General features: G+C 45.6%; 1 protein-coding gene across 5 annotated transcripts in view; it reads left to right on the forward strand.

Moving 5' to 3' along the window:
- LOC105488384 (trafficking protein particle complex subunit 9) overlaps positions 1 to 21,751 on the forward strand; it is a 724,351-nt gene that overhangs the window by 136,681 nt on the left and 565,919 nt on the right. For all 5 annotated transcript variants that reach the window (XM_071067768.1, XM_071067767.1, XM_071067769.1 and 2 more), the window contains 2 exons: positions 7,445 to 7,571; positions 17,948 to 18,093. In XM_071067768.1, coding sequence (XP_070923869.1) covers positions 7,445 to 7,571; positions 17,948 to 18,093 — 273 coding nt within the window. The remainder of the gene's footprint in view (positions 1 to 7,444; positions 7,572 to 17,947; positions 18,094 to 21,751) is intronic.

Here is a 21,751-nt window from a genome sequence, read left to right on the forward strand (position 1 = left end):
AAATGGGAAAATCCTGAGTATCCAGAGGCCTGTAAAATGGAGACAATTGTGCCTACTGCACAGACTCCTCTGAGGTCAGAAGAGATGAAAGCACAGCTATCTGTGAACTGGAGAACATATACTTTAGTATGCATTGCTAAAATATGAGCATTTTCTTATAAAACTGCAATATTATACTTAAAAACATTAATAATTATTTTTTGGTGACATTTGATACCAATCCATAATCAAACTTCCAGGGTTGTTCCTGGGTTCATCTTTATGAACTTTAACAGGGGAATCATAATGCCTTTCCCCCTCTTCTTTGGCAGGTATTTTGTAAGAGGGCATTATATGACTATTTTGGATAAAAGATATACAAGTTTGTTATTAATATATACCAGAATCCCTTGCCTTAAAGATTTTATAGTCTAAAGAACATAGTACAATATTTGGCACATAGTAAGTGCTCAGTAAATGTAATTGTGAGTAATGACACGACTTTCTTCCTTTTAAGGAGCTGATAGTCCAAATGTTTTATTTTTAGTTGTCAAACTTAAAAAAAAAATTAAAGCAGAAAGCACTTATAATCTTACCACTGTAAAAACTTTGTAAGTTGGCCTGTCCTTTGTAAAGCCCTTCAGAGACAATGAGAATCTAGGAGCAATGAGTACTTCTAGCCTCTGGGTTTTAGTCTTTAAACACTTCTTTCCACTAAAGGGAGTAAGAGCTCCTTGGAGAAATGATTTTATTCTAGGCCTGGGGCTGGATATGAACCAGAAAGAATGGGATCAAAGAATAATGGGAACCAACCAGAAGGGACTCCCACTGGCCAAAGATGGTGCCTACATCAAAAAAGAAGAAAGCTTTCAGATAAACAACCTAACACTGCATCTTAAGGAACTAGAAAAACAAGAACAGACTCAACCAAGGTTAGTAGAAGGAAGGAAATAATGAAGATCAGAGTAGAGATAAATGAAATAGAGATTAGAAAAACCATACAAAAGATTAATGAAATGAAGAGCTGGTGTTTTGAAAAGCTTAACAAACCTTTAGCTAGATTAAAAAAAAGAATAAATGTCAAATCAATAAAATCAGAGATTAAAAAGGAGAAATTTACAACTGATAACACAGAAACATAAAAGATCACAAGAGACTATTATGAACAATTATATGCTAACAAACTCAGTGACCTAGAAGACATGGATAACTGCGTGGACACATACAACCTGCCAAGATTGAATCATGAAGAAATAGAAAATCTGAACAGACCAAAAACGAGTGAGAAAATTGAATCAGTAATAAAAAGTCTCCCATCAAAGAAAACTCAGGACCTGAGGGCTTCACTGCTGAAACATTTAACAAAGAACTAGTACCAATTTTTCTCAAACTACTTCCAAACTCATTCATGAAGCCAGCATTACTTTGGTATACTAAAACTAGACAAAGACACACCATCAACAAAAGAAAACTAATCTCAAAAGACAGATATCCTTGATGAAGATTGGACGCAAAAATCTTCCACAAAATACTAGCAAACAAAATTCAATAACACATTTAAAAGATCTTCCACCATGATCAAGTGGAATTCATCCCAGGGATGCAAACATGGTTCAACATAGGTGTGATATATCCCATTAATGGAATGAAGAACCAAAAGCATATTTTCATTTCTATAGATGCAGAAAAAGCATTTGACAAAATTCAGCATCCCTTCATGATAAAAACTCTCAACAAATTAGGTATTAAGAATACTCACAAATAGTTTCCAAATTCTGGAGGAGTCAGGTAGAATGAAACAAATAGGTTCTAAATTTTGTTCATAATACACTCAATCATTAAAAGCTGTTAATAGCTCAAAAGAAAAGTTTCCTTGACTCTGAAAAAACAAAACAAAGGACCAGCAATGTTTTAAGCAAAAGTCAAAAAGATTACTTAAGTCTTGTATTAGTCCAGTCTGTAGTTAATTCCTATTCTGCTTGATATTCCTGAACATTTCAGATCTCCATGAGTCCTGAAAGTTTTTCTTTTGTTCTGATGTCACAATCTCCAAAGTTATCAGAAACTTGTATTCAAGAGCACTGGGTAGAGTTTTATAGCTGATTATAAAACCACCTTCTAAAGAGGACCAAAACAGACAACAGTTGTCTGTGGATGACAAAAGGTTTTAGGGCAGCCATAGTCAAAGATATAATCCATAAAGAAATTTGTTACCTCTGTAGCACACAATAATTTAACATAACAATTATAATTATTATTGATAATGTACACTATGTCATATCAGAATTATAGGAGTTTCCCTTGATTTTGGAACACATACCAATAACATATTTGTATAAATATAACCTAAAGAGAACTAAACACCATTTCATATTTGACAATGTTTCCTGTGTAATTTTTATACCAAATAAGACAAATTATATAACTTTTGGACTTTAGGGAACCTAATATCTTAAAGGATTAATTAGGTCAGAAAAAGACATAATTTATAATTTGATTTTGGAAAGGTCAGAAGTTTAAAACACTTGGTATCACAGATAATTATAAAATAAGTCATTCATTTGACCAAAGTAATAATTCAAGGATTTTTTTAAAAAAAGGTGAAAACCTTCATTCTTTGAGAAAGAAGACTGAATTTTCCAAACAATATGCCCTAATAAAATAGCATGAAGCCAATTAAATTTGTTTTTCAAAATTTTATGAACTATCTATAAAATTTTAATCTTGAACGTAAGATATAGCTTTCATAAGCCTTTTATAATCTTTATAACCTTTACTAAGGGGTTGGTTACTGCTTCAAGAAAACCTTGTTAATCTGGCACAGGGGCCCATATGCTGGTCTTGCATCTGTGTGCCTTTGACAATAATGATTAATATGTAGAGAAACTGAACGTATTTTATCTCTCAAAATCAGCCCTTATAATCTCACATGCCCTCCCCCCACCAAAAAAAAAAAAAAAACCCAGACATACAAATAGCCAAAGGTATGTGAAAAAATGTTCAACATCACTAATCATCAGGGAAATGCAAATCAAAACCACCATGAGAGGCCGGGCGCGGTGGCTCAAGCCTGTAATCCCAGCACTTTGGGAGGCCGAGACGGGCGGATCATGAGGTCAGGAGATCGAGACCATCCTGGCTAACACAATGAAACCCCGTCTCCACTAAAAATACAAAAAAAATTAGCCGGGCGTGGTGGCGGCGCCTGTAGTCCCAGCTACTCGGGAGGCTGAGGCAGGAGAATGGCGGGAACCCAGGAGGCGGAGCTTGCAGTGAGCCGAGATCGCGCCACTGCACTCCAGCCTGGGCGACAGAGCGAGACTCCGCCTCAAAAAAAAAAAAAAAAAAAAAAAAACCACCATGAGAAATCACCTTTCTCCAGTGGGAATGCCTATTATCAGAAAGTCAAAAGATGAAATGTTGGTGAGGAGGTGAAGAAAAGGGATCCTTTACACACTATTGGTGGGCATGTAAATTAGTACGGCCATTATGTTAAACAGTATGGGGGTTCCTCAGAAAACTTGAAAATAGAACCACTGTATGATCTTCCATTCCACTACTGAGCATATATCCAAAGGAAAAGAAGTCAGTGTTGAAGGGGTGACTGCATGCCTGTATTTAGTGCGGCACTGTTCAAATAGCCGAGATATGGAATCAACCTAAGTGCCATTCAGCAGATGAATGGATAAAGAAAATGTGATATAGATACACAGTGGAATACTATTCAGCCATAAAAAAGAATTAAATCCTGTCATTTGCAACAACACAGATGAACCTGGAGGGCATATGTTAAGTGAAAAAAGCCAGGCACAGAAAGACAAGTCCTCCTGCATGGTCTCCCTCAGGTGTGAAATTTTTTTTTTTTTTTTTGAGATGGAGTCTCGCTCTGTCGCCCAGGCTGGAATGCAGTGGCCGGATCTCAACTCACTGGAAGCTCTGCCTCCCGGGTTTACGCCATTCTCCTGCCTCAGCCTCCTGAGTAGCTGGGACTGCAGGTGCCCGCCACCTCTCCCGGCTAGTTGTTTTTTTGTATTTTTTAGTAGAGACAGGGTTTCACCGGATTAGCCAGGATGGTCTCGATCTCCTGACCTTGTGATCCACCTGTCTCGGCCTCCCAAAGTTCTGGGATTACAGGCTTGAGCCACTGCGCCCGGCCAGGTGTGAAATTTTTAAACATTTGTCTCATGGAATTAACAGAATAGAGGTTAGAAGAGGCTGGGGATGGTCGGGGGAAGGGAGATGGGGAGAGGATGCACAGTGGATACAATGCTCTGGTTAGATGGAAGAAGTAAGTTCTGGTATACTAATGCACGGTTAGGTGACTGTAGTTCACATAAAGGTATATTTCAAAAAAGCTAGAAGAGAGGAATTTGAATGCTCTTATCACAAAGAACCGATAAATGTTTGAGGCAGTGTGTATGCTGATTACCCTGATTTGATTGTTACACAATAAGTGCGTTGAAACATCATACTGTACCCCATAAATATGTACAATTATTATGTATCAATTAGAAATAAAAAAGGATGTGATGACAACAGAAACATCAGTTAGATAAAAATCCATCAATATGTAATGATACCAAACAATAAACAAAACAACGCATTGGTCATTACTGGAGTTTGATAGGGCAAGAGTTCTCCACTCAGTAAATAAAGGGAAAGACTCAACTATATATTAATGTCTGTGTTGTCTGTGTTCCAAGATAACCAAATGATTGATGAGGAAAAAAATCCTTCCTTATAGACAAGTTCTAGCTTATGAGTGCAGAGGAATTAGAGAATTAGAAAATCACCAGTTTGTAATTCCTGATGAAATAATAGATCTGGCAACAATTTATAGCCGACACTTGAATCCTTTAGGAGAAGGTGGATAGGGCCTTTGCACTGGATGGGCCATGCTGACAATTGGGCATAAGCGTTTGACTCTGGAAACCCCACTGAAGTGGCAATGGGGTCGTGTGGTAGTAGGGGAAAGCCAAGAAGCAACCCCCATTCCCCGTGCCTAGCAGGAGCACCACGCAACAGTAGGCACTGCTGAAAATCACTGATGATCGGTTACATATCCACAGATCACCTCTGCCCCTGCAGCAAGCGACGGTCTCTTTTCCGTCCCAGCAGAAGATGAGCATTTGACTCCCTTCAGGGAGTCACCAGGCACAGCCGGAGAGGTGTGCCCTGCAACGCTCAAGGGGAATAAGTGAATATTGAGGTACCCCCAACCTAGCCTTCCACAAAGCTCTGAGAGTGCTCATAGCCAGGCTGTACCCCTACATAGGAAATTCCTCCACAGGATAGTGACCAGACCTAAAGCACAAACACGGGGGTTCTCTAATGAAATGGCACAGCCAGACCACGCTGCAGTGAAGCAGCTTCCCTGTGCTACTCAGTGTGTACGTTATTTTCTGTCTAGAAATGCCGTTCAGAGCTTAGCCGAATGATACACTGTGGTGCCTTTCCTTTCTTGGATAACAGTGCAAGTGGCATGAGGCACTGCAAATAGATCCCTTTCCTTCTTCATTTCAGCAGGATTTACCGAGAGTGCGTATGGGGTGGTAGATTTCAACTGAATAGGATACCTCACCCATAAGTGCTCTGCCTAACATTAGGCAAATTAGATAATATACATGGTATCAGCTGGAGCCCTTTGGGAGATTTTTATAGATTGAGAATGGTTAAGTTATTTAAAGACTTTTTTCATGTTTCAGATTAACCTTGTTGTGTTGTATTCAAAAGTCATTTTGGTCACTTTTCTGCTCTGCTCTCTGGCTTCCTAAGAATGATGCAGGCTGGGTGTGATGGCTCATGCCTGTAATCCCCGCACTTTGGAAGGCCAAGGCGGGGGGATCACTTGAGCCCAGGAGTTCAAGACTAGCCTGGGCAATGTAGTGAGACCTCATCTCTACCAAAAATTAAAAAATCAGCCAAGCATGGTGACACATGCCTATAGTCTCAGCTACTTAGGAGGCTGAGGTGGGAGGATTGCTTGAACCTGGGAGGCGGAGGTTGCAGTGAGCTAAGATTGTACCTCTGCACTCCAGCCTGGGAGACTAGTGAGAACCCGTTTCAAAAAAAAAAAAAAAAAAAAAGAAGAATGCTTTGCTTAGGCACAGACAATTCCTATGGTAGCAGTTTACCAATTAATACATGTGCCTGAGCTCTATGAAGTCCTTGCCTTGATATTTATTATTTATGGTCACCAGCTTCAGTGGAGCACTTGGCTTCACTTTGCAGCTATTTACCTGCTCTTTGTCCATTCCAGTGCATCTATATGATAATGATGATAATGGTTATTATCATTTCCGTTTATTCAGTGCACCGTATCTGCCAGTCATTGTTTTTTTTTTAATGCATTATCTCATTTATCCTTAGTAATTCCTGATACAGGCACTCCTCTTACTGTAGGCAAACAAGATGCAGAACGGTTGAAAGACTTCCCCTAAGGTGGTAGCACACTAGACAGGGAAAGACCAAGGCGTCTCCTGGAGTGGGATCTAACTTCGCTGTTCTAGGTCTCATCCCTGGTGATCGTGTCCCTCTGCTGCTCTTCTCTCCAAGTCCTCTGTCTTCCTCATCAGCAGTGACTTCGGTATTTCACAGAGAAGGTAGATGCTGCAAGGAGAGACTCCCTTGTTCACACCTGTCCCGTAATCCCATCCTTTCCTTAATTCTTTAAAACACTCTAGTGAGAAAACCACAGGCCTAAGGCCAAGTACATGGTCTTTGACAAGCTGCTTAACTTCACTTGGTCTCAGGTTTTTCATTTGCAAAGTGGGGACCCGAGTGCCTGCCTTCCTGAGCCAGCCTGAGTCATAGAGCACAGCGGTGCTCCTGAGCTCTGTCGTGCTGTGGTGAGAAGGGGTCTGTGTCTGTGGCCTGTCTAGAGTGTGCCGTGGGCAGTAAGCGGACATGATTATCGCCTGTGTCCTCTTTTCCTCCCTCCTTGTGAAAGGGACGGGGGCGGGGTGGGGAACAACAGTCTTTTCTCACAAAGCGCTACATTTGCTTCAAAAATGTTGATTTGCACTTATTTGCCTAAGTATCTGTCATACAGATAAATTACAGACTCCTGAGGGACAGACAGGTCCTGGCGTTTTGCTTGGTAATTACCTAGTAATTGCCGAAAAAGTATTGTTAAGTTATAAAATGTACTGATTCTCTAGTCCTGCCTACAGACTTTCTTGAAATTTGATAAGGGTTTATTTTCTTGGAAAATGGAAGTCTCCTGGAGGATACTAACTTAATTTCCCTTTTATCCACAGGCCCTTACGAGGAGCAGTTGTTGGTGATTTTCAAATAAGTGGAATATAGCTTCTGTTTTGTTCTGGCCTCTTTTGCTCACTGCCCCTTAATTTCTGTCAGAAGATTGGACTCATTGGACTGTCATGAAATGCCCCAAGTAAAATGAAAGCCAGCCACTTTGACTTTTGCCTAATAAATCTTTATTTTGTTTTCATCTTCTCTTCAGAAAAGAAAGATGTGACCCAAAGCCTAGAGAACTATACGTCCAAGTGTCCTGGGACCATGGAACCCATCGCGCTCCCTGGCGGCCTCACCCTGCCGCCGGTACCCTTCACCAAGCTTCCCATCGTCAGGTGAGATGGGCCCTGCGGAGCGGGAAAGGCAGCTGCCCTCCGGGACACCGTCCGCTAGTCTGATTGTGAATAGAGGTCTTTAGAAGAGCTCCCATTTTTGGTTGGCTGTGTATCAGGTTCATTATCTCATTAAACTGGAAAGCGGCCCTATGACATGGAAGTAAGTATTTTAGAGATGAGAGAGTCAGGGCCAGCGACATTCCGTAACTGCTGCAGTTCCATGCCCATTGAATGGCAGAGTCCCGTCTGCACCCAGCCTTGCTTGGTTCCAAAGCCTGCCTTGCGACCACTACACCGCAGTGGAAACTGGCATGACCACATCATCTTCTCCTTGGAAGCTTTCAGTCGTTTCCCTTGCCGCAGGCCATGCACCCCAGCCACACGGGAACAGGGCAGCTCCTCGCCCACACGAGCGCTCGCCAGCTCCCGCCTTTGCTCTGCACGGCCTCTGCCTGGCAGGCTGTCTCCTCTCCCATCTTCATTCTGTCTGTGCTCCCTTGTTCCTCCACACTCATCCTCAGCCCCGTTTCCAGGACACCTTTTCTGAGAGGCGAGCTCCCTGACTTTCCAGGGCACCCATTGCTCACCACTCTCCCAGGATTTGCTGCCATGTGCCGTCCTTTCTGTGTAACTGTCACTCCTAAGAGTGTGCGACTTGAGAGCGGAGACCCTATGGCACGTGCGAAGTGGGTCCTTGCAGAGGGGTTTTGTTTTTTCTTAACCACTCCAGGCTTAGGACCTGCGAAAGCTTTATGAACTAGTCTTGTGAGGTGATTTCTGAATTTCTGAAAGATTTGTTTGAAGACTGGAAAGAAACAGTTGAATTTGACATTTTGCTGTTGGTTGGAAGTGCTGTAGCCTTAGGATTCGGTGTGATGAAGATGCTAAGTATCTTTAAAACGCTCTTGGCTTGGCTGTTGTTCCCCAGCTTCACTTGGTCTTGCCATGCCCTGGGCTTTGACTCACAGGCCTGCTGCATTCCATGAATGAGTCACTTAACCTCCTGGGTATCAGTTTGCTTATCTCCCCACTATGCTCCCACAATTAAGAATGAAAACCCATAGCATTAAGCTATTATGAGAATTCAATGAAGTAACATGTAAAAGCATGTGTATGGTGCTTAACAAATGTTAGTTTTCTTTCTCCCTGCATTTCTTTGAAGGCAAGTATAGTACTGCCAAATGAAATGGTTTCTTTTTGCCAAAGAGTTGTGTGCTCCCAAGAAGTGGGGGCAGAAAGGGTCGCTGTGCATTGCAGCCCCTGACAGGCCACACTGGAATTTTAAGGCGTTCTGAAGGACACTGCTGAGATTGTTCATCAGGCAGAGCTGCAAAGAGCAGCATCCAAACGGCGTGGCTGCGGCCTGAGAAGTTGCTCTGGCTGCTCCTCAGAATGTCCAGAGGGACTTGCCGCACCGCTGTACGGAGGGCCCAGGAATGGCGTGGCTGCCCTGCATGCCCAGTGCTTGCTCAGCACTGATGCAGGCTGTGGAGGGAAGGGCCTTTGAGGCTTTTCTATGACTAAGACTTAGAGCCGAACGTATTTGACTTGGGATTAAGGGCATGATTCATTTTTTAAAGATTAAGGCCTAGAAAAGCCTTTCTTAATAATTTTATATTTACATCATGACTTGAATCATTTTTAAATTTAGAAAACCTTGCCTAGTAGAATGTTATGAAGCTTACAGAACATTCTGGGTGTTTGGTGCCGTGTGTAGATATCCAGGAGCTCAGGCTTCTTGTCCCTGAAGCTGGGGATGATTGGTCTTTGCAGGTCATTGGAACCAAGGAAGGAGCATGCTTGTTCTCCTCACAGCCCGCCAGGCAGCCCTGGAGTGAAGCGAGAGGCGGTGGGTTCACTCTCACTTGTGCATGGCCTTGGTAAAGAAGCAGCCTCTTTACACTTCGTTTTCTTCATCTTTAAGCGAGGCTTAAAAATTGCCCCACACAGGGTGGTTTGGTTCTGTTTCAGCTGAGCAGAGGCACACGAAAGCACAGAGCACCATGCCTAGCGCCTGGGAAGCGCTCAGTACGTCTTAGTTTTCTTCTTGGAGACGTTTTTTCACCTGTGTTTTCAAACAGCACATTGGAAAGTACTGTGACATTCACATCTTGGTCCCTCGGCTATTAAAACATTAGAAAAGACAGATTGGATGAAAGTATAAAAGTCTACCATTTGGGCAGGCGCTGTTTTCCAAATCTTCTGTGAGCATCCCTTTCCTGGGCAGTGCGTCTCTTTCACTGTTAGGGTCCTGTGGCCCTTATGGCGGAGCTCCCTGCAAACAGCTGAGTCTTGCCTGGCATCCTGGTGCCATTGCTCTTGCCTGGTGTGGTCATGGACTGTGGTTTTTTTTTTTTGTAGGGGGATGTCGTTTTGCTCTGTTGCCCAGGCTGGAGTGCAGTGGCATAATCTTGGCTCACTGCAACCTCCGCCTCCCAGGTTCAAGTGATTCTTCTGCCTCAGCCTCCTGAGTAGCTGGGACTACAGGCGCGTGGCACCACAACCAGCTAATTTTTGTATTTTTAGTAGAGACGGGGTTTCACCATATTGACCAGGTTGGTCTTGAACTCCTGACCTTGTGATCTGCCCGCCTCGGCCTCCTCAAAGTGTTGGGATTACAGGCGTGAGCCACTACGCCCGGCCATGGGTTGTTTTCAAAAATCTGATTTTAGGTATGACCCACCATCTGTGTAAACATATTCGTGATGGTTTTCTGAAGACTTTAGCTAGAGAAGTAACCCCTAAGTGTCCTGGGACTCCTTCATCACGTGGATCGTACCTGGTCTCGTTGAAAACTGGGAAGAAGAACTGCCTGAGATTCAGTGTGGTAAACCCACGGGACGTCAGCACGACTGGTCAAATGAAAGGGAATGTCTTTGGAACATTTGGAGAGCCGGAATATCTCGTAGCCTGCTCTGCTCCCCACCGCTTAGAGAACAGACTCTAATGTACTTGCTTTGCATGGCTTGCAGGGCCTCTGTGGCCTGCCCTGTCTCCAGACTTGATTGTGAGCCCCCTATTTTCCTGGTCCTGCGCTCCTGCTTTTCCTTGTGGAAATACTTAAGAGTGGGCCAAATGTGTGCCCGGTTTTGTTCCTGCATTTAGGCTTTATCTCTGGCTTGGAATACCTGTGCTTCCCTGCGCTGCCTGACGATACTTAGTCATCTTTCATGATTTTAGTTCAAGGATTATGTCCTCTATAAAGCCTTTTCTGGAGTCACCCAGGTAGAAATGACTATATTGTCTTTGTAAGTTAGGAATTATTTCAACTGTAAAGGACAAAAGACCTAGTAGTAGATAGTCAATAGGAAGTTATTTTTCTAGTCTATTAAGAAGCTGAAAACAAGTGGCCTCTCTGTCATTCTGTCTTTACCTCATGATTACCAGATGGCTGCTGCAGCTCCAGACAACACATCTACATCCCAGGCAGAAAGAAAGGAGAAGGGGCAGGTCTAGGGATGTCTATCTTTTGCTTAATAGGGAAGCAAAAATGTTCTTGGCAGATTTGAGTAGGCTTCTGCCCCCATCTCATTAACAGGCAGTGTGTCTCATAGCCACCTCTAATTGCAAGACAGGCTGAGAAAATAAATATTTAGCTTTCCTAGAATCTGTGATATAGGTGGGGAATGAGAATGGGGTCAGAAATTGGTGCTTGGTCAGCCAGCCAACAGTATATGCCATGTCTTTCTTCCGTGGCGCTTATGGAACTTGACTGTGCATCTTTGTTGACATTTTGGGTCCTTCTCTCTTCTGTGTCTTTGTAGCCCCCAGGTGACCTTGTGTGTTGAATGAGTAAATAGTTGGATCCCTTAGAATATTTTGTAATAGCAGCTGATAGAAACCAGACTAACTTAGGCAAAAATAATTTATGGCACATGTACCTGGAAAGTTCAGGGAGAAATTCAGGTAGGGCTGGAGTCAGGGCTCAAACAACCTCATCAAAACTTGGTTTCTTTCCTTCTGAGCTCTGTCCTCTGCAGTACTGGCTTTAGTTGCAGGCCCCAGGTGCTATGAGAGTGGCTCGTCAGCTCCAGGCCTCACATCCTCCCACTACTGTGTCCAGGAAAAGAGAGCAGGTGCCTTTTAGTAACACCTGTAAAGGAACACTGCTTTCTTTCAGGGGGAGAATGTCCTTTTGCTTTTCACTGCCCCTCATGGAGTTATGTGCTCAGATCGAACTGAGTCCCTGCAAACCACATGGCTGCAAGGAGACCATATATAGTTCCCCTAAAGCAAAACCTAGGAATAGTTGGGCACAGGAGAAGCAGCAAGTGGATGTTAGGAGGCAACTGACAAGGACACAATAGCAAATGACACCTAAGACCCACTCATCCCACCACACTGCTCCAGATCAAAAGTCCTGGTTTCGGTTTGTGACCTGTAATGCTTATGAGTCAAGATAATGCGTTGATGAATAGCTGCCTTCCCAAGTCAGAAAGCATACCTTGGGAAAGCACAACCTTGAAGCGAGTGCACGCTTTATGAACTGCATGTTCTCTTCCTTGGAATTGTGACACTTTCTGACGCAGAAAGCTGGTTATATGCTTCCATTCTTACTAATAAACAGGCTCGTGTTTTATATGAGACGAATTTTCACCTGTAGATAAAAATGTGCACACCGTAATGTGCTGGCCAGATTAGCTTTTCATGCCCTTCTCCTAAGTTTTTGCCATTTGAAAGTAGGGAGAATTAGGACAGATGTGATGTCCTTGCTCCATAATTCTTTTTTTTTTTTGGAGACAAAGTCTTGCTCTGTTTCCCAGGCTGGAGTGCAGTGGCGCAGTCTAGGCTCACTGCAACCTCTGCCTCCCAGGTTCAAGCAATTCTCCTGCCTCAGCCTCCTGAGTAGCTGGGACTACATGTATGTGCCACCTTGCCCAGCTAATTTTTGTATTTTTAGTAGAGACAGGGTTTCACTATGTTGGCCAGGCGGGTCTCAAACCCCTGACCTCGTGATCTGCCCGCCTTGGCGTCCCAAAGTACTGGGATTGCAGGTGTGAGCCACTGTGCCTGGCCTTCGTAATTCTTTAGCCTCCTCCTTTTCTTTTTCTTGTCAAAGCAAGATCTTTTTTCTCCTAATATATGCTGTGAGCCATACTTCTAGAACAGACTATATGCCACTTCCTCCTCTAAGACTGTCATGATGATGTGTGAGGGATACTGATGTGTACGCATCTCTGTAGGTTTCAGAAAGGAAGGATAGTAACTAAAATGCATTGACATTATTTATGCCAAGTGCCAATAAACCCCCTTCATGTAAAATTGGAAAAGCCACTGGCTTTTGTTTAGTAGTCTTATATTCCCATCCCACATTCTGCAGTTAGTTGTGTGACTTTGAACGATTTAACTTCCTCTTCTTGGACTGAGGTTGATGAGACATACCTACCATGCATGGATCAAATGAAATGTTTGGGAAAGTGTTTTATAAGCAGAAAAACTCTTTGCAGACATGAGTTCTTACAGAAGTTTCAGGGAATTTTGCCTCTAATTAGATGTCACCTTACCATTCCCTGTCAGTTTTTACTTTTGTTTGTACATGTTAAATTAAATCAAATGAATTAGGTCCATCACTCCCTCAAGAAAAGCAGATATGTAGCTATTTAGTTATTTTTTTAAATTCCTGGGTCAGGCACAGTGGCTCACGCCTGTAATGCCAGCACTTTGGGAGGCTGAGGCAGGTGGATTGCCTGAGCTCAGGAGTTCGAGACCAGCCTGGCCAACATAGCAGAACCCCATCCTTCCAAAAATAGAAAAAATTAGTCGGATGGGGTAGTGCGTGCCTGGAGTCCCAGCTACTTGGGTGGCCGAGGGACCAGAATTGCTTGAACCCAGGAGGCGGAGGTTGCAGTGAGCAGAGATCGCACCACTGCACTCCAGCCTGGGTGACAGTGTGAGACTCTCTTTCTCTCTCTGTCTCTCAAAAAAGAACAAGTTCAGGTAACCAGAGTGAAGGGAAAATAACAGTGGGATAGAAAATTAAAGTGACAAGTTCTGTTAGTACCTGGAATTTATAATGTCCTACGTAATGGCTGGAGATGGGAGAGAGCACGATTCTGAGGTAACTGACGAGAAGGAAGCGTGATTGGCTACAAGAGCCCCTCTCTCTCAAGAATAAGCATGTATCAGTCACACTGGGGAAATGCATCTCTTCCCAGCAATGAGGTGGGAAACCCCTTTAGTGGATTATCTCAAAGAGAACATTCTGATGTTTCGAGTAACATGCTCAGCAACATCCCCATGAAGATCTGGGCAGGTATCTGACGTTGTTTTGCTGTTAGCCTTCAGTAATGCACACTGAGGGCATGGGGCCGGAGCACCAGCGGATGAAGGCAGCTCTCCCAGAGAACACAGCGGTGTGGCCTGCTGTGGCTGGCTTGAGTTAGCCCTCCTGTTGCCAGCATCTAGGATAACAGGCGGGCCGCTGTGCATCACACACTCCTTCATGAATGCCATTTCTCATAAGTGAGCTTTTGGCAGGAGTTGGGCAACAGATAATCCAGAGTTACGTACCAGGCATCAGGAAGAGCTGGTAGGTGTCTGCTGATGCCGAGCGAGGGGAGCAGGCCCGTGTTGTTGGTGCCCTCAGCACCTGGTCCGTGGCAGGCCTGCAGTGAATCTGTGTACAGTGGTTAAATGTCCACATCACATGTAGGGTTGTCCCCCTCTTCCTAAATCCTTGTTCCTCATCTCCACCTGAAGGGAAGCCTGGGCAGTAGCTATTGACTAGGCCAAGGTGCTTCCTTAGGAAAAAAGTCTGGGACTGTCTTCATATATCAGCCAAACACTTCAACATCCTATGCCTGGAAACCTGGATTTTACCAGTTTAATTAAAAAAAAATTGGGGCTGGGCGTGGTGGTTCATGCTTGTAATCCGGCACTTTGGGAGGCCGAGGTGGGCAGATCACTGGAGGTTAGGAGTTTGAGACCAGCCTGGCCAACATGGCGAAACCCCATCTCTACTAAAAATACAAAAATTAGCCAGGCGTGGTGGTGGGTGCCTGTAGTCCCAGCTACTTGGGAGGCTGAGGCAAGAGAATCGCTGGAACCCAGGAGGTGGAGGTTGCAGTGAGCCAAGATCATGCCATTGCACTCTAGCCTGGGCGACAAGAGCGAGACTCCAGCTAAAAAAAAAAAAAAAAAATTTAAGTCAGGCATTGCAGGTCAACCCCTATGATATAAGAAGAGCTCAGTAATATGTGCACCTGAAGACTAAAGCTCCTGTTAGTGTTACAGGATAAAGTTGAAAAATGTCAGCATTGGTGAGTAAATTATCAGACCTGCTATATAGAATTGTTAGACGTGAACGAATTTACTGCTGGGGATGGCTCATAATTGTGACTTTAGTTTTAGAATAGATGATCAGAGCCATTTTCTTTTCCCTTGAGGCCTTTCTTAGTATTTGACAATAAAACTATTTTAGCAATTTACAGGAAAATACTTACTTGTTCTCTGTAGCATGGGAGCCTGAACTAGGCTTACGCAAAGATGGTTTCAAGCAATTATGATGCAGGTAATGAAAAAGGAGCCAAAATACATCCCTATTTTAATTCTATTCCAAAATTCAATTGATCAAATATTTATTGAGTGTCTACGATGCGCTTTTGGCCCAAGGCTAATTGCGAGGAGACGGTAGTGGCCAAGCGTGATCTCATCTGCCAGGAGGTGGCCGAACCCACATCCTGTTACTGTTGCCCAGAGTTAAAGCAGAGGATGGTTCTGATAGAACTATACGCGATCTTTTTTCCTTACTTATGGAATTCTCCGCGAAAATGATAAAGTGTGTACACAGTAGCCAACAGTAGACTATCAGGCCCCTAGTAAGCATGTAGATGATGAACACACTGTTAAGTCCTGAATTATTATTAAGGAAGTGGAATAGAGTTTCAGTGCCATTTCCAGTTAACCAGTGAATCTTTAATTTGGGGGCAGTGATGGGCGAGTGGGATTCATTGAATATTTTCTTTTTTGAGAGCTAACGTTGAGCTCCCATACATGGTCTGGTGGCCAAGCCATAAACTTCCTTAAGAATTTCTTAAACCAGAGCTGTTTGGAGCTGATAAGAAATGTATAGCGGCATTCAGGAGGGGAGCGGCTGGCCCCACCTTGCTGCCACAGCTGGCGCGGTCGCCCCTTCCAGCTCGTCAGTTACTCCAGACTCGGAGCAAGCGGCCTCCACGCTGTCACACACACGAGGCACTAGAGGCCAGCTGTAGTCCCCACCCGTCTCTTCTTAGAGAATTTCCCTGTGAATAAGGTTGATGAATTAAAAACCAGGAAACAAAAGGTGAGTAGTTTTTGGCTGTCATTCCTCTTGACCAGTTTGTCTGGCGTCGCTTTCCTGATCAGCACTCTGCAATGCTTTGCACGGCCCGATGGCTGCTTCTCCTGAGGGAAGTCAGGTTTTTATGGTGTCAGCAGTTTCCAAATGGACTCTGTCAAAATCATCCTTGTCTTGGACACTTTATTCCTAGACTTCTGCTTTACTGTTGGCAGCTTCATAGGCCAAGTACGATTTTATTAGTTCTGCAGCTAGAGACAGACAAGGACCTGGTGCCCCTGTCCTCAGCAGGCTCACAGCTGAGTGGAAACAGATACAGAATGAAATGGTTCTGATCCTGTATGATAAAGGCGTAATGAAGGGCACACACAAAGTGAAGGGAGCTGGGGAGCATGTGCTGGGTGTGCCCTTGGTCTGGAGGGCACGGGGTTAGCACCATCTCCTGCCGTGAGTCACTGAGGGTGGCGGGAGAGAACCACGCACATGGCAGGCTCCCCAGGGCTGGGATGTGGGTCTCTGGTGGGGATTGTCTGCTGAGTACTGTAGGCGTGCTTTGCACAGGGCAGGATGGAACAAGGCACCTGAGGTCCCTCCTCACTGAGAGAGGTGGTGATTTTGTGGATTCGGTAAGGCAGTCGTTATTACACGGTATAGGTTAGGGTGCACTGTGGCAGAAAAATCAACCCTGAAGTCTTTGTGATTTACTGTAACAACAGTTTCTGCCTCACTCACACAAGTTTGATGCGGGTTGGGCGGCTCTCCAGGGCAGCTGAGCTCTGGGAGGTTGCTCTGTGCTCCAGGCTGCATCTGTCTGGTGCTCCACCTTCTCAATGTCCAGCCTCCAGGATCGCCATGGCTGTGCGGCCGAAGGAGAGAGCCGGGGGCTGGCCCATCGCTCTAGAGTGTGTCTCACAGAGGCCTCGGTGGCTCCCACTCACAACCTACTGGCCAGAGCTCCTCAGGGGGCCTCACCTTCCTGCAGAGGCCAGGAGGCGGGTGGTGGGGGCCCGTAGATTCATCACGATCAGTGTCACTATCCATCTTCCTGTTTTCCCACCTCCACCCCTCGTCCTTTCTGTCTGACGTCCAGGAGTGTTCCAGATCTTAACCACTGTCTTCCCAAACTGGTCACAAGGGCGACAGCACCTTCTAGTGCTGTGGTTTAAGAGCATAGTGTCACCTATTGTTATTGCTTTCAGCCATGGGGGAGTTGGGGGATTTGGGGCAATATACTTAGTCCCTCCTGTGTGAATTTCCTTATTGATGACATGGAGACAATAGTAGTAGTACCCAAACTAAGAAGGTGGTTGTGATGTTTCAGTGAGATAATACGTATGCAGTGGTTAGCACAGTGCCTGATCATGCTCAGGCTCCATGGATTGGTACATTTATCTTAATGCTAGCTGGATGAATTCGAGCATGAGTATAGATTGGCAGACATCCATGGCTGGGATGCTGTGGGAAGCAATGTCAGATGCAGATGCTGCTGCTGGAGAGGCAGTCATGCATGCGAGTAGAGCAGAGGGTGCCGTTGACCTTCTCATAGATGCCATCTCTTCCCATGGGTCAGGGTCTGGCTGCCACTTGCTGCGGGCAGGTCCCTTGGGAAAGGGAGAGGCAAAGAGAGAAGAGCCATTCTGGGCCGAGCAGTGGGCCCCGTGCTAGGAGTCTTTAGCTGGATCCTCCCCATGGGTCCACGGGGAAGGTGGTGGCCCCACCTGCACTTGATACACAAGGAACCTACATCTTAGAGATGTCAAGGCACGTGCCCAGAGGCACACAGCTGGTAAGTGTGCAGCGAGATTGCAAGCTGGCCTTTCTGACTCCAGACCACCCTTGGGCCCAGTTCAGGAGCTCCCAGTGGGAAGTGGCTGCTCCCCGAGTTCCAGGGAGCGATTTCCCCTCTCTGGGAGAGTCTTGAGTTACTGTTGCAATGCTTTCCTGGTCTGTCCTGCTGCCTTGGAGTGCTTTTCCTCCCTCCATTTATCTTCTTTCTGACCGATTTACTGTTTTTCTAACACATCATGTTTGGTTGTGTTTATTCTGAAACCAGGCTAACAAGACAGTTGAAGTATTTGTGTTCTGTTTGAAACAACAGGCATGTGAAACTGTTGAATCTCCCTGCCAGCCTCCGGCCACACAAAATGAAGAGCTTGCTGGGCCAGAACGTGTCGACCAAAAGTCCCTTCATCTATTCACCAATTATCGCACACAACCGTGGAGAAGAGCGGAACAAGAAAATAGGTAGGATGTTGATCCTGGCTTTCCCACCGTGCTATGCCACCTGATTTCCAATGGCTTTTCTAGATTTTTAGAACAGAATTTTGGGCCAGTTCATGCATGTGCGTGTGTGCGCGTGTGCGTGTATGTGTGGATGTGTGCACGCATACGTGTGTGTGCATGTGTGCATGCATGCGTGTGTGTGGATGTGTGCATGCGTGCATATGTGTGTATGTGTGCATGTGTGGATGTGTGCATGCATGCATATGTGTGTGTGTGTGCCTGTGTGCATGCATATGTGCATGCATGCATATGTGTGTTTATGTGTATTTGTGGATGTGCATGTGTGGATGTGTGCACACGTGTGTGTGTGTGTGTAGTCTGTCACGGAAGTTTATTTGATTTGCTGCTTTTGGCAGGCAATTGCCCATAGATCTAATTTTTAAAAATGTATTTCATATAAGGTAATTTTGTGAAAGTTCTAGAAACCAGAAAGACTTTTGTTAACTGAGACTTATGTGAACTACAGAAGAGTGACAATTGGAGATGTAGACTGATTTTCCAAGGGCTGAAGTGACTTTTGAATCATCAAAGATTCAGGGTTGGGTTGTGTTCAGGATTGAGTGGGGGATGAGGTAATTGTGTTCTGTTCTTTTGTGAACACAGGTGATCAGGATAGCCAGTCCTGGGGTTAAGCTGTGCTGTGGGAGAGACTGGGAGTGGACAGTTTCTCCTGAGCTTTCCTGTGTCTGAGCTCTCGTCCCTCCTGCACCAGGACTCAGCATGCACCGCCGGCCCTGTCCCTTGGTGGCCTTCCCAAAGCCCGGCTGTGGCAGCAAGCTCCCTGTCCCTTGCTGCCACAAAGACACGTCTTAGGCCTCTTGCAGGAGATTGTGATTTCTTGTCACTGGCGACCACTGCTGGTTGAGCCCACATGTCCTGTGACAGAGCCTTGAGGGCCTAGAGGCTGGCCGCTGCTTGGCGACAGCCGGGGCCTCCGAGGAGTATGAGCGGAAGGCCTGCACGACCGTGGTGCTCTGCGTTTGATATACAGTGCTTTCTTCTCCTTCTGTTTCTTTATTTCTACTCTTAATTCCTTTAACTCCGATTTAGGAAAAAGGCATTCCAACTCCTTTTTCCACCATGCTTTTCTTTCCAGGACAGAGGCTTCCTCTTGCACTCACAAGCTCACCCACACCCCGAGTTACGGACTGCAGGCGCTTCCCGACCCCGCCCTGCCCACACCCTTCCCTCTCTGTCGGGTTTCTCATGCCGCCCCCTGCCACCATCACTCTGGTTTAGCCACAGCCACTCCTTTCGGGTCTTGGAAAGAAACAGGCTTGTTCCAGGCCCAGGGCTTTGGGGCTCGCTCTTTCCTCTGCCAGGAACTCGTCCCCTGCCCCTCTGTCATTGTTGTCACATCCTTTTGGTCTCTGTTCACATGCCCCCTCCCTCAGAGGGGTGTTTTCTGATCCCAGCGCCTCGCAGGCCACTCCTCCCGCCATCTCTAGCGGCACTGTCTGCGGTTCTCTTCCCGGCCTTTCTCCAGCCCAGATCCACACTGGCCCGGGATTCTCTTCCCCGCCTTTCTCCATCCCAGATCCACACTGGCCCATTGATGCTTTGCCCCGCAGTATCACCTGAAGCCAGAATTCTGTCAGGCTGTGTGCGGCTGCTGTCTCCCCAGCCGCTGGAGCAGTGACAGAAGAATGAATGAATGGATGGGGTACCTATTATGAATCCCTTTTTATAGATTTTGTAGACAGGGAAACTGATTCAGGACGTTTAAGTGTCTTGTCCAAGAACTCACAGGGGAACCTAGATCTCGCTGTACGTTTCGTGTTGCTGGCAGGGCATGGCAGAATTCAAGGCAGAAGGGACAATAAGAGCATTACATGTAGCACATAATCTTTTTTTTTTTTTTTTTTTTCCTGAGACGGGGTCTAGCTCTGTCATCCAGGCTGGAGTGCAGTGGTGTAATTAGGGCTCACTGCCGCCTCAGCCTCCTGGGCTCAATTGATCCTCCTGCCTCAGCCTCCTGAGCTGGGACCACAGGTGCACACTACCATACCCACTCATTTTTGTATTTTTTGTAGAAACGGGGTTTCACCATGTTGCCCAGGCTGGTCTCGAACTCCTGGGGTCAAGTGAATCGCCTGCCTCGGCCTCCTAGAGAGCTGGGGTTATAGGTGGGGACCTCTGCGTCCAGCCAGCACATTGTCTTGATGAGCATTTCTCGTATATTACTAGCTCTGGGATTTCTTAGCTTCTGTAAGGGTCTCATGATAAACTCCATTAACTATTTGTAAATTATCTGAATGCCTTAAAAAATAAAGTGCTTCAGAAGAAATAAAGTTGTTTGCTAAGATAAAGGGCATAACTAGGGAAGGAGTACTCAAAGAACCTTGTGCTTTTAAAAATGGTCCTCATTTCTTTTATTCAAACGGTGCTATCATATGTTGAGGCTATCATATGTTGCCTTACGGAGTTTCCAGTAGTTTTGGAAGATTTCATTTTTATCTCCCTTTTACAGATGAGGAAACAAACTCAGAGAAATGACTTTTGGAAGTAACTAAAAATTACTCAGTTAGTGACAAGCTTGATTTCACATCATAGACCAAGCGTCCTGTTCCTGTGAGCACCCTCTGGTTTCCTCTCACGTGCATAGAGGGTGTGGGAGAGACCTGCTACCTGGACCCCACAGTCATGCAGTTCATGCAGGCAAGACACAAACATGAGAAGCTGACTATCGAGACTAAATGTGAACAAAAGGTCTCTAAAAATGTACACCTGTCAGCAGGGTACCTGGTTACTTACACATTGAACTTGAATGAACAATAAACACTGGGCTAACTGGGAGTGGGGTGTGGGGTGGGGCCCCGCACACCCTGGGGAAGCCCCCTGGAGGCTCAGACGCAGCCTCCCTCGGAGGAGCCGTGTGGGCTTTGCAAGGAGCGGCTCCAGCTGTTCTAGCTGTTCATTGTTAGAATGAGAAGAAAATAAAGAGACCTGGGGTCATGCCCTTGAAAAAGTGCAGCCAATTCTGAATTTTGGAAAATTTATGAAAACCTGAGTGCTAACTATATAGTCTACTGTAGAATTTGTGTGTATGCATGTGTGTGTGTGTGTGTGTATGTATGTGTATGCGTGTATGTGTGTATGCATGTATGTGTTTATGCATGTATGTGTGCGTGTGTGTGTGTATTGTGCATATGCGTGTGTGTATTGTGTGTATGCCTGTGTGTATGAGTGTGTGTATGCATGTGTGTGTGTGTATGCATTTTTAAAATGCCATTTTTAGTCTATTGATTCTGAAAGACACCCCAACCTTGTCTCTCCTGCCACTGCTTCTCTGCTCTGGAGAACACGAGGTGACAGGAAGCGTAGGCACTGGGTGATGTGGTGCATGAACGGGCAGGGCCTGATGGCGGCCCCATATGATATGCTCCAGCGTGTGTTGCAGTAAGCAGGAGAGAGCTGTACAAATCCCGTCCTCGCTGTGTTTTGGGGACGTTGTTTCCTGGCCTCTTGTGGGAACTCCACCTTTCCTCTCTGGAGGGCATCTTCTGAGCTCTGTGGGGATGGGCGGGCCACCCTCAGGGCTCCTCTGCCTCCCCTGGCCCAGGATTCACTGTCCTATGAGTGCTGAGGCTCTTCCCCCGGGATCTTCTAGAGTCTCTGG

The sequence above is a fragment of the Macaca nemestrina genome, chromosome 8 (genome assembly GCF_043159975.1).
Source record: "Macaca nemestrina isolate mMacNem1 chromosome 8, mMacNem.hap1, whole genome shotgun sequence".
Lineage (NCBI taxonomy): Eukaryota > Metazoa > Chordata > Mammalia > Primates > Cercopithecidae > Macaca > Macaca nemestrina.